The 12,424-nt window shown below is 34.0% G+C and overlaps 1 protein-coding gene across 2 annotated transcripts in view; it reads right to left on the bottom strand.

Annotated features, from left to right (window-relative positions):
* The window catches only part of LOC114145604 (slit homolog 1 protein-like), a 60,856-nt gene that overhangs the window by 33,750 nt on the left and 14,682 nt on the right, over window positions 1–12,424 (bottom strand). For both annotated transcript variants that reach the window (XM_028019247.1, XM_028019248.1), the window contains exons 5-6: window positions 933–1,004; window positions 786–857 (exon numbers count right to left, since the gene is read on the bottom strand). In XM_028019247.1, the coding sequence (XP_027875048.1) occupies window positions 786–857; window positions 933–1,004 (144 nt within the window). The remainder of the gene's footprint in view (window positions 1–785; window positions 858–932; window positions 1,005–12,424) is intronic.

Raw genomic sequence — 12,424 nt, 5'->3', positions numbered from 1 at the left:
TCACTTGTAACATGGAAAACTGTCTTAAAATAATTTGTCAACGGAACTAAAACTTTTTCATCAATATTAAGGAATTATTGACTTTAAATAAGCTCCTTTGTCTTTCTGAAAAATTACTAATAACTTTGTTTCGTCTCATTTCAAGTTTACTAAGAAATTTGAACTAAAAACTAGACATTAAAATCTTTGTTTTTGAAGTGAACAATGAAAGAATAAGTCAAATAAACGTTACACTGCAAAAACACAAAACCTTACAAAGTATTTTTGGTTTTCTTCTAGTGCAAGTGTCTTAGTACACTTGAAATAAGACAAAGCTAACTTACAAGTAACTTTTCAACAAGATATAGGCGCTTTTTTAAGTCAATAATTCATGAATATTGATGAAAAAGTTGTAGTTCCATGGCCAGATTATTTCACTTGTAACATGGGAAACTATCTTGTTATGAGTGAAATAATTTGTCAACGGAACTAAAACGTTTTCATCAATGTTGAGGAATTATTGTCTTAAAAAAAGTAACCATAATTCCTTAATATTGATAAAGTTCTAGTTCCACTTACAGATTATTTCACTTAAAACAAGACATTTTTCTCATGTTATAAGTAAAATAATTTGCCACCAATTTTAAAACACACTCATATATCTTGCTGAAAAGTCAGTTTTGTCTTATTTCAAGTGTACTAATAGATTTGCACTAGAAACCAGACAAAAATACTTGGTAAGATTTAGTGTTTTAAAACGGTAACATTAAAAACTCCCAGGACTACGTCAGCTTTTAGATACGTACAGCACTTCCAAGGATCTCAGAGCTCTGAACGCTCCCTCCTCAATACAGGTGATGTGGTTTTTATCCAGCTGACTGGAAATAAAAGCAGCATCAGAAATGCTCATCCCTTTTTTTTGTGAAATAACACAAGACAGAATTTTAGCTTACAGGTTTTTGATGTCTGTGGCTCCTCTGAACGCTCGCCTTGGGATGGCCTGGATGGCATTTTCACTCAAATCCCTGAAACACAGAACCAGCAGAGTCAATAATTGTTTCTGATTTTAATCTCTGGACTTGTTTGAAGTCATCAATGTACACCAGTGACAATCTATCCAAACAACTGCCAATTAAAATTATGGGTTACATAGGTATAAATGTGAGGAACACTGCAAAAACACAAAATCTTAGCAAGTGTTTTTGATCTGGTTTCTGTCTAGTGGAAATATTTTAGTACACTTAAAATAAGAAAACTAACTTCTAAGTAACTTTTAACATGTAGGAGCTTGTGTTAGTAAGTAATTCCATATGGTAAATAAAGTTATGAATAAAATAAAGTTGTCTGAATGGTATTTTTTATGTAGTTTTTATTTAATTAAATCTTTTTATTATTATTTTATTGATTGTTGTTTTATGTGATTTGGACTTTGAGTCTGCGATAAAAACTAGCATAGCTCTTTAAAATTGCATATATATTCATACAACAAATTGTTATGACGGTTCATTTTCGTTGTTACAATGAATGAACAAATTGAATTACTATAATGTAATTTTATTTTTAAGGCACATAAATCTGAAAATCATTTGCCAAGTGAAATAACTCGCAGATTATTTCACTTGTAGTAATAATTTTCTAATATTATAGGTGAACTAACACTAACTTACAATTGTTGCTATTCTAAATATTTATATATAAATGCATTCTCTTTATTTTTGTATCAAATTGAAACCCAGACTGTGTTGATGCAAAATACTTTTTTATTGCTCTTTTTCTTGATGATTACTGGACTTTTATTTTCTTGTTTGAACAATAATATAATTTTATTTTTATGGCAACAGTGTTTAGCTGTCACACTAAACCAGTTTGAGTTTTTTAATAATTATTTGATATTAAACCTTCTAGAAACAGTTTATTAATAGGAATTTATTTAAAAACAGATGAGAGATAAAGCTTAACGTAAGTCATAAATGAACAGGACTCCCTCTCCTGGCACTTAAAGTTCAGTAGGGTCAGGAACATAAAGCAACCAGAGGAGGTGATGACAGATATACAGAGTGGCAAGATGTCTGCGACCAGGAGAGAGCGACTTATAGGGCGTGGTGGTGAGTGTTGCAGGTTGTGGAAATATAAATTTCACATGGGCAGATGGTTCAGCGTCATATTTCACATAACCTGTAGTTGGATGGAATTAAATACGAGTCTGGTTTAAGAAGAAACGAGAAAAGAAACAGAGAAAATCTGTGTTTTAAAAACTCCTGTCTTAATTTTTGTGGTACTTTATTAGCACTAATCCAGTTTGGTGGAATTGGACATAATAAGCACTTTAATATATAAGAATAAAATATGAAAAGTGTAAAAAGAGGTAATAGATAGATAGATAGATAGATAGATAGATAGATAGATAGATAGATAGATAGATAGATAGATAGATAGATAGATAGATAGATAGATAGATAGATAGATAGATAAATAGATAGATAGATAGATAAATAGATAGATAGATAGATAGATAGATAGATAGATAGATAGATAGATAGATAGATAGATAGATAGATAGATAGACGCTAGCTACCAAGCTAGTTACCAACTACAGGTTATGTGTTAGTAACTAGTTGGCCAGTTACTAGCTAGGTAGGTAGTTGCTAGCTAACTTTATTAAGTCCTTTGGGAGTTTCCTTCAGGGACATTGTCATCTCCATCTCCCACACAGCACTCTTAGACAAATTTAATTGAATGTAATTATATACTTTTAGAAATTTAAAATTTAAAGTTATTTTTATTCAAACAAGAAGAAACAAGTATTTCTGTTTAAAATGATACAGGAAGCTTCTAGAAGACAAGACCATCTATTAGAAATTAGATATAAACACTTCAGCATGTAATAACAAAATAAAAAGTGTAAAACAGGCTCTACTGTAGAGAGATAGATAGGAGCTAACTAGCTAGGCGCTAGCTACCTAGCTAGTTAGCCAGTTACAAGCTAGCTTTTAGACTTTTGGGATTTTCCCTTGAGAAAATTGTCATCTCCATCTCCCACACAGCACTCTTAGAAATACATAAATGTAATTATTTATATCTTTATAGATTTAAGGTTATTTTTATTCAAAGAAAAAGTTTGTTTGTTTAGAAATGATTCCAAAAGAAGGGCCCATGTACAAAGAGTAGCATTTATGAAAATAAAACAAAACATATTTACAATTTAATAAAAGATTAAAAGCAAATTTTTTTTTGCCCCCTCATGTTATTAATGGATGCAGAAGAGTTTGAGATTTGGCCTTTTTCGCACCACGCTGCATTATTGGACCGCTTTGCCTCGTCTCTCTGACAGAGTAATGAAGATGCTTTTCCTTCTGGTTGTCAGGATATCTGTTGCTGGGACACAGAGGATATTTACTGGACGGAGACTCGGAGAAGTCACAGCTGGGCGTGTTTGAATGCGTCTGGACAGTAGGTGATCTCATAATATTTACTCTCTTTTCTGCCATCGCCTCTATTCATCTTCTGATCCATTCAGCCGGTGTTCATCGCTGCTCTTCTTCCTCAGCCTGTGGCCTCTCCTGTTTCAATAACCTCCTCCTCACAGCGGAGGGTGAGAAAGGCAAACTTTCCCACTTATTTAATCTTTTCATCATCTTTAGCCACTAGCCACCTCCAGCATCCAGCAAAATGTGCTAGTTTCAGCCACATCTGAACATGATGAAAGACTGTTTATGAGCAGGTTGTAAAACAGCCATAAAAACAACAGAAATATGGCAGGATTTCCCAAAACACATAACTGAGGTGGTAAAAAAAATGAAATGAAATACACCCATGGTGAATTCTAGATTTTATTGAATAACCGATTGGGTCTTATTTAACTAGATTTCACCTTATGATTTATGAAACAAAGATGATGCCTTCATGGTAATGTTAGAAAACTAATAACACCCCAAAAATCACAGATAGCGTGCATCTGGAAGGTATTCACAACGTTTCACTCTTTCCACATTTTATGTTGCAGCTTTAATCCAAATAGCATTAAATTACTCCTGCTGGTGCTCTCCTGGTTTGGTTCCGGTTTTATTTGCTCTGTGTTGCTTTGCTCTGTTTCTTTTCTTGTATTTACATGTTGATATGTTCTTTTATATTCTTTTTGTCGCTGTAAAGCACTTGGGTCTTCTAGTCGTGTAAAGCGATATATAAATAAAGGATTTATTGGTTGATGAAATTAATCTCTATTCTCTTTTTGTAAGGCTTGGCAAGAATTACTTTTTGGACCAAATGAGGCCAATAACTTACAAACGCCCTGAATATTTTTTTTTTACCAAAAATAAATACTGTAACAGTTCTGTAATGTTGCCTTTGTTTACACAAATGCCTCAGTTAAAAAAATTCTCTTGAAAATGCATAGAAAGGCTTAAAACAGATTAAATGCTTTATTTACAAATCAATATGTAGCATTATTTAAAATGTTAAACTAGATTAACAATTTGCTTAAGCAAAAATATTATTCAAAACTTGAGGTAGCCATTATGTGATATCTGTACGATATCTGTGTATTAAAATAAAGAAAGTCATTTGAGACTAAAGTCATAATAATACAACAATTATCATATTATCTCTTTATTGTTGAAACAGTACAACTTTAGTCTTGTATTATTTAGACTTTTATTCTTGCACAAGTCTATTATTGTTCTATTATAACTTTATTCTTAAAATATAAAAATTATGACTTTATTCTCGTAATATTATAACGTTATTCTTATTAAACTATAATTCTATTATCGTAATATTATGACTTTATCCTTGCAAAATTATGACTATTCTTGTTATATTAATATTATGCATTTATTTTTGCTATATTAAATTTATAACTTTATTCTTGTAAATCTATAATAGTATTCTCACAATATTATGACTTTATTCTCATATTGTTTTTCTTATTATGGCCTTAATACTCTATATCTGTAGTTTGCATGTCTAGCTTGTAGAATTTATAAAATTTCTCACATTCCTTCGTTCCTTCATGTCTCACTTCATAACCAAACCTCCTCTGCTCCACTGGGACTAGAGCAGCTAACCAAAGAAGAAGTTGGGTTACTTATTGGTTCTCATCATGCGTTTCCTGATCTTCTCGGTGTGTGAGTTTTACTTTGGATCCAAGTAATGGGAAAAGGTCAAAGATTATACAGTGACCTTCCAGAAACACACACATTTAGACAAACGCTGAGCAAAAATAAAACAGCTGAATTTGTGTTTGTAGAGGGAGAGACGCTGTTTGTCCATAACCCAGATCTGGTTCTGCACACACAGAGGGGGGAAACCAGCATCAGCATAAGAAAACAGCAACATCTGGGAAAATACCTCAGCTGTGTGTGGTCAGTGATGACACATGTCAGTCCTGCAGATAAGGTAAATACAGAAATGCACGCATTTGCAAATGACCTGAACACATAAACATAAATCTCCTGTCAGTATTACACTTCTCATCTAAAAGCAGGAAGCAATGCTGAAGTTTCAGGATGAGTTTATAACCGAGTAAACATTTGGTCTCCAGCTACAGATCGCTTTTAAACGTTTTCACATTTAGTCACAATCCAACTAGATACTTAAATATATTTTACTGGGATTTTATGAGACATTCCACTTGAGGAATGTCTCATAAAGAAAAGAAAAGAAAAGACAATTGATCATTTATTAGTCCCGCATAGGAAAGATTTCTCTAGGAAGTAGGGGCAAGGCTGCAGCAAAACAATAAAAATAAAAACAGTACTTCAAAAAAGACAATAACCAAAGACATATAAAATAAATAAACACGATATAACACCTGTCATGAACATGAATTAGTCTTCATAAATGTTTAACTGTTGTCATGAAGTATCGTTCAGTAAATAATGACACTTTTATTGCAAAGTTGCATTACAAGTTCATTAAAAATGTCTACTTTGCATGAAAAGTGTCATTATTTACCAAATGATACTTCAGAGGTGTGTACTCTACCCACCTCTGTGTCTGCAAACTATAAGTATTTCAGATAACATCGCAGATTTACAAGATGATGTCTGCAGACTTCCTATTTTTTTAGCTTTCACCCTTCCATTAGAAGCAGCAGCACTCCTGCAGGCGGCACTGCAGAGAAAGTCAGTTAATTTCCCTAATCTACCATAAACATCAGACATCAACAGCAAAGCAACAGAAATAAATAAACGGTACAGAGAACAAGTAGTGGGGGGAAAAGATTCAGGGTTGATGCTCAGCTAAATGTTTCTGTGGAGAGGTGAAACAAATTGGTCACTGCAGGCAAATGCGAACTGCTGAGAATAAGTGCTTACTGTGAAGTCCAGAGGCAAACATTTTCTATTTTCCTCACTCTTTCCCAGCAAGAAACTCAGAAACTACAGAGCCTGTCTCTGTACAATTGATTTGTTTCATTACACAGTCTTATAAATCTGAAATACTTATTGTTTGCAGACATGAAGGTGGGTAAAGTACCCAAAAGTATTACTCAAGAGTAAAAAAGTATTTGGTAAGACATCTACTCAAGTACTAATCAAATTATCAATCATTTAATATTTAAAAGTTACATAATCAGACGGACCAAAATATAAAGTTAAGAGGAAACCAAAATGATAATAATGCATATAAGCAACAAAAACTAACAAAATCAGGCAAATCAAATCAGTTTCTTTCAATAAAAAAACTCATGACACTTTAATAAAACCTGCAGGTGTGTGTCTGTCTCTGGTGAAATTTTGGTTAAAACATTTTTGTTTTTCATTCATTGGTTAGAAAATCCAGAAATTTTACTCCAGTAAGAGTAGCAATACTTCATAATAAAATTATTCAAGTGAAAGTAAAACAGTACAGCATAGTGAAAATACTCCTAAAAGTACATAAAAAGTTACTCAAGTAAAAATAATTGAGTAAATGTAACTAGTTACTACCCAACTCTCTGTAAATACGACAAGAATTTTCCATCCTGTGAATTTTATTCACAGGTTGTATGAGATGTATCTCATTCATCCTGTGTATGAATGAGATACACAGGATCTAAGTAAATCTAACGAACTAAAAGCACAAAATCTTAAGTATTTTTTGTAGTTTCTTCTAAATATGCACAATAAATCAGCACTGACATTAGTATCATCTGATAATAGTCACTTTTTAACATATCTGGTAAATAAAACCAGGCCGATATAAAAAAACACTATATGTGTTTTCATCTTGTTGCCATTTGTTTCCAGTCATTTTCTTTCCAAAAGTATCAAAACAGTGGAGAAATATATACAATATCGGTAAATATCGGTTATCGGCCATAACATCAGTACACGTAATCAATTCCGAATTTATGAATTACGAATTGGCACTAGACTTAATGTCATGTTTTGATTGTCGATTCTATGTTGCATGACTTTTGTGTTTTTTTGTGTTTTTATGATGTAAAGCACTTTGAAATGTCTTGTTGCTGAAATGTGCTATACAAATAAAGTTTGATTGATTGATTGATTGATTGATTGATTGATTGATTGATTGATTAATTGATTGATTGATTGACCAGTACTAACACTGAATATGGATATCGGCCCATATCGGTACATCTCTTTTCTGAATCGGTAGTATAACAATATAAATATAACAATCAATATTGATTTCCGTCTCGTTGCTGTTTGTTTCTGGAGGGGAGAGAAGGAGTTTGGTCATGTGACACTGATAGTGATGCAGCAAAGGATTGTGGGTAGTTTAACTGAAGCAGAGAAGCAGTGATGAAGTTAATGCAGTTTTATGGTTGTCAAAAGAATAGTGAAGTATATATAATATTGGTAAATATGAAAAATTTTATTATCGGATATTGATATCGTCCTAAATTTTCATATCAGTGCATAATAGTAAATATCTTAGTACATCTGAAATAAGACAAAAACTAACTTACAAGTAGCTTTTCAGCGAGATATTGGAGCTTTTAAGTAAATAATTCCTTAATACTGATGAAAAAATTACTAGTCAAATTGGCAGGTTATTTCACTTATAACAAAACATTTTTCCCATATTATAAGTGAAATAATCTGCCAATGAAACTTGTACTTTTTTATCAACATTGAGGAATTGTTGCGCAACAATTCTCTTATATCTTGGAAAAGTTACTTGTAAGTTAGTTTTGTCTTATTTCAAGTAGAAATAGTAAATATCTTCCTATTTCCTAGTAAGATATTTATTAGGAACTAGATGAAAATACTTGGTAACATTTTGTGTTTTTACAGTGTAGAAAATAGTAAAAATACATTAAATCTGAAATTATTCAATGTTTTACACCCATATAATATATCTATTTTTCCATTAGAGATGCAAATCATAGCAGCTGGAATACAAATCAATGCATGGAAATTACTGGCACTCAGAGAAAAATGAAGAGTTATTCTGTACTAATGGAAATGTGGAGATTTTTTTCAGACATATTTTCTCCCTCTTTCTCCTCATCATTTTGATAAGATGCAGAGTAACTCTTGGAATCGCCTCCAAACTGCCACAGCCAGGCAGCTGCCTCACCACCTCTGCCAGATTCAGTCACTGTTAATTAGCCGCCATTACATGCCAATCACCTGTTTTAATGAGGACAGCTCCGCTCTTCTGTCTAATGAGGGAAGCGCATATAAGTCCTCAGGGAAAGTTAAATGCACAAGGACACAGATGAAAACCTCTAAATGAAATCCACTACACAAAGCTCCCTGAACATTTATAGCCTTCGTGTTTCTTCACTTCGTTTTAATTCCTGCATTCGAATGTTTCTGCACTATTCATAATTAAATAATTACTTCTATGCTACAACTTAGTAGCACATGTAATGCCAACAATTCAAAGTACACGGCTCCTTTTTGCAGCTAAAACAGACCTGACCCACTAAGCCATAGACAATAATTTTGTTTCTTGACACCTTTCATTACATTGTTAATAGATTTAGTCCTTATAAAGTTTAGAGCTAACAGATGGCTCCAGTTTTTTAAATGAAGCTCTTTTCCCAGAATGTTGTATCTGATCTCGTTCAAAGCCAGGGCTTAAATTGGAGCCAATTTTCTGTTTTTCAAAATTAACACCAGGCAAGGTGCTTCGGGACCACCAGCTCTCAAGAAGGGCGGGGTCTAGCTGGGTTTCCACCAGACCAACTACATTTAAGGATCCAGAGCTTGAATCTTTTAAATTCAAGAAAGAAACACCTCTTAAAAACAAGTTGAAACCCATTTGTATTGCGGAGCTAAGGTTGAAGAAATAAGGTGATTCTGGTGGATCATTAAGTCCTTCATGTCGTCGTTGAAGTGCCAGTGCTCCCATTTTGAGTGTTGCATCAGTACTGGGATGGAAGAATGTGAAGTTTTATTTTTCCCATGTTTAAAGGTGACCTGTTATGTTTACTTGAACAGGTTAGGATAGGCCTACCCGCTATACAAAACATTTTCATTACATATTTTACACAAAAGTCATTCTTAGATAATGAGATTTTAGTCGTCTCAGTTCTTTCAGAATGAGCTGTTTTATGACGTCGTCTTCTTTGAATCCAAATAATCTGCGGCAGGCAACGCCCTGAACTCAATGGCTGCAAACAAATGTGCAATTATCCAACTTTACGTCTTTGAAAAGCACAAGTAGATCCTCCTGCACAACCAACAAGACTGCAACAAGCAGTTTCTAAATAGTTAACAACAAATCACTTGTCTTTTCCAGCAGCCATTGTAGAGCGTGTAAAACCAACTGACCGACCCAAGCAGAGCTTGGGTTTTGTCGCTAGGTAACGGGCTGGGGTTGCTAGATGAGGGCAGCTCAGTCTGATTTGTCGTGACATTTGGAATTATTTTGAAACGGCTCATTTTCCAGACACCAAAGCAAAATTTACTTATTGCCAATTTTTTTTTTTTTTTGCTTTGTTTAGTTTTTATTTACAGATTTTGACATGTAGTTTAACTGATACAAGTGATATTTACCCAATTCAAGTCATTAGAGTGAAACATCAGCTTACGACCAATCCATATCCCAAACAGAAATAATACAAAAAAAAACCCCTGAAAAAATCATTTTAAAAAACATAATACTGGATAGTTTTTTTAAGCGCTTGGTCTGCTTTTAAAAGCAGTAGAAACCCAGATGAAAATTAAAATAAATAATATGGAACATCTTTTCAAAGTGATGTAATTTAACAATTTGTCAAGTTTTTTGTTCACCTCAGCTTTTGCCCAAACTTGAAAAAGTATTTCTTCTTCCAAAGAGACACAGGAACAATTCATCTCAGTGACATATTTTATTCAGCTTTCCTTTTCTTTGCCCATTCGGTCCTCGAGGGCCGGCATCCTGCATGTTTTCATTCTCTCCCTGCTGGTGGTAACAACCTTTTCAGCATGTCAATGTTCTTTTTCTAATGAGCCGTCATTGGATCCAGGTGCGTTAACCCAGGGAGAAAACTAAAACATGCAGGATGCCGGCCACTCCTGCTGGCCCACCAGCAGGGGTGTGGGCACCCCTGCTTTAGATGAATTTCATCGGCAGCTTATGAACAAGCAACATTTGGTCACATGAATAGGTTAAAAACCTACAAACAAAAGAAATATTAATTACAGTTAACAATGAGTTCATTTTAACTTTGATTTCTCAAGTAATTATTTAACAATGTACCTGTAAGTTAACAGTGAATGAATAAATAAACTATATTCCAAACAGTGCAACTAATCTGTTTCCAAGAAACATTGCATCAAACAATAAACCTAATTTGGTCTCCTGAATTCAGTCTGAATTATGTAAACTGTGAATAATGTCTATTTTCTACCCGTGGAAGAAGCTTTAAGTTGAGGTTCTTTGTCTGAAGAGAGGTCGTTATGTGAGCTCAGGTGAGCCAGGTTGCCTTACAGATTTGGCTGCTGAGTTTGAGCAGTGAAAGGGATGGGTGCGCTTGGTTCTTTGTGAGGTGCGTGCCAGTTGGGTGGAGATGGTGAATACATTCAAAAGTGTTGGATCTGCTGATTAAACTTGACAGTGTCGATAAAATACACTTTGATTTGAATAATAAAAAAATATCTGTTTTTTTGAAGGTTCTTATTACATGTACCTTGAGAGTGTATAGGGCCTTATAAAAAGCTAAGGCGGGCCGGATTTGGCCCCCGGGCCTTGAGTTTGACTCGTGGACCAGAGGTATAGATTTGAATTACGCTAGTGTTAAAACTGGAAGTTGCACAAGAAAGAAGCAGAAACTAAAATATCTGTAAAAAGAGGACAGAAGGCGTTTTTTTTGAAGAGCTCAAACATAAAGCAGCACACACACACACCCCTGAGTGTGTTTGTGTGTTTCCCAGGGACATCAGCTTTTATAGAGTCCATCAACACAGCGGGAGGAAAAGAAATCACTTCTGCTGGAGGTAGTGCTAATGGCTCTAAACTGTGAGCATGTCGCTTTATGCGAGCGAGCGTGTGCTGACTGATCGAACGCGCCAGCTCCATTTCTGCTGTCGCTGCTGGAAGCTACAAAGTGAAATTGTCAAAACAAAAACAGTGAAGAAAAAAGAAAATCAGGAAGAACACGCAATCTCTTCCACAGAGCGAGACAGTCACACTTTTTCTGTTACTTCTCACCTGTCATGTCCATCATTTCTATAACTGCTGTGAGATCTGTGCTATTTATTTCTCTGCTGAAACCCAGGGAAGAGCATGAAGGAGTTTCACTCACAAAATGAAATATATTTACAGCAACATGTTGGATATTTCAGTTAATTATGACATTAGAAACCGAAGAGCTGAATATTTTTACAAATCCCTTGTATAGCTACCAGTATAAGCCATGTTCCGGTAGCTCCAGTAGCTTTCCAGTCACCTAATAAAGTTTAAAGGATGTGCAACTGAATGCCTGAGTGATGCTATTATCTCCAGACGATTCAGAAAGTGACTTCAGATCTCACTACACTGTAAAACATTTGAAGGTGGTTTAATTTGAAATGAAAATCCACCTGCTGCCTTGTAGATGAAATTTAAGTCGACAAAAAACTCAGAAATTCAAATTCATGAAGCTGATTTAACAACAAGAGACAAGTTATTTCTCTATTATTTTACTCACAATATCAAGTTAAAATAACAACTTATTTTACTTTAGAATAATTTAAATTCTGGTTTCAAATTGCACAAACAAAATTTCTGATTTGATAGTGAATTTTATTAAACATCACAATGAATTCAGCTCAGAAACATTTAGTGTGAACAGGACATTATCCTCAAGCTTTAAAATAAACATTTGCCTTAATAAAACACAAGAGTCAGATCAATGTAACGCTCTTCCACCTCAGGATACAGAAACAAGCCGCTAAGCATTATGGGAAATAGTTCCCACTCCTGTCTGTTTCTTCTTTCACGTTTTTAAGTGCTAACCTAAGAACTCTACTTTATTAAACTCTTGGAGGTTTGACAAAATTAATAAAAAGTTAACACAACTTACTGC

This window comes from Xiphophorus couchianus, chromosome 5 (assembly GCF_001444195.1).
Source record: "Xiphophorus couchianus chromosome 5, X_couchianus-1.0, whole genome shotgun sequence".
In the NCBI taxonomy this organism is placed as follows: Eukaryota; Metazoa; Chordata; class Actinopteri; order Cyprinodontiformes; family Poeciliidae; genus Xiphophorus; species Xiphophorus couchianus.
Note: the sequence above shows the minus strand (reverse complement) of the source record. Positions and strands in the feature narration are given on the sequence as shown.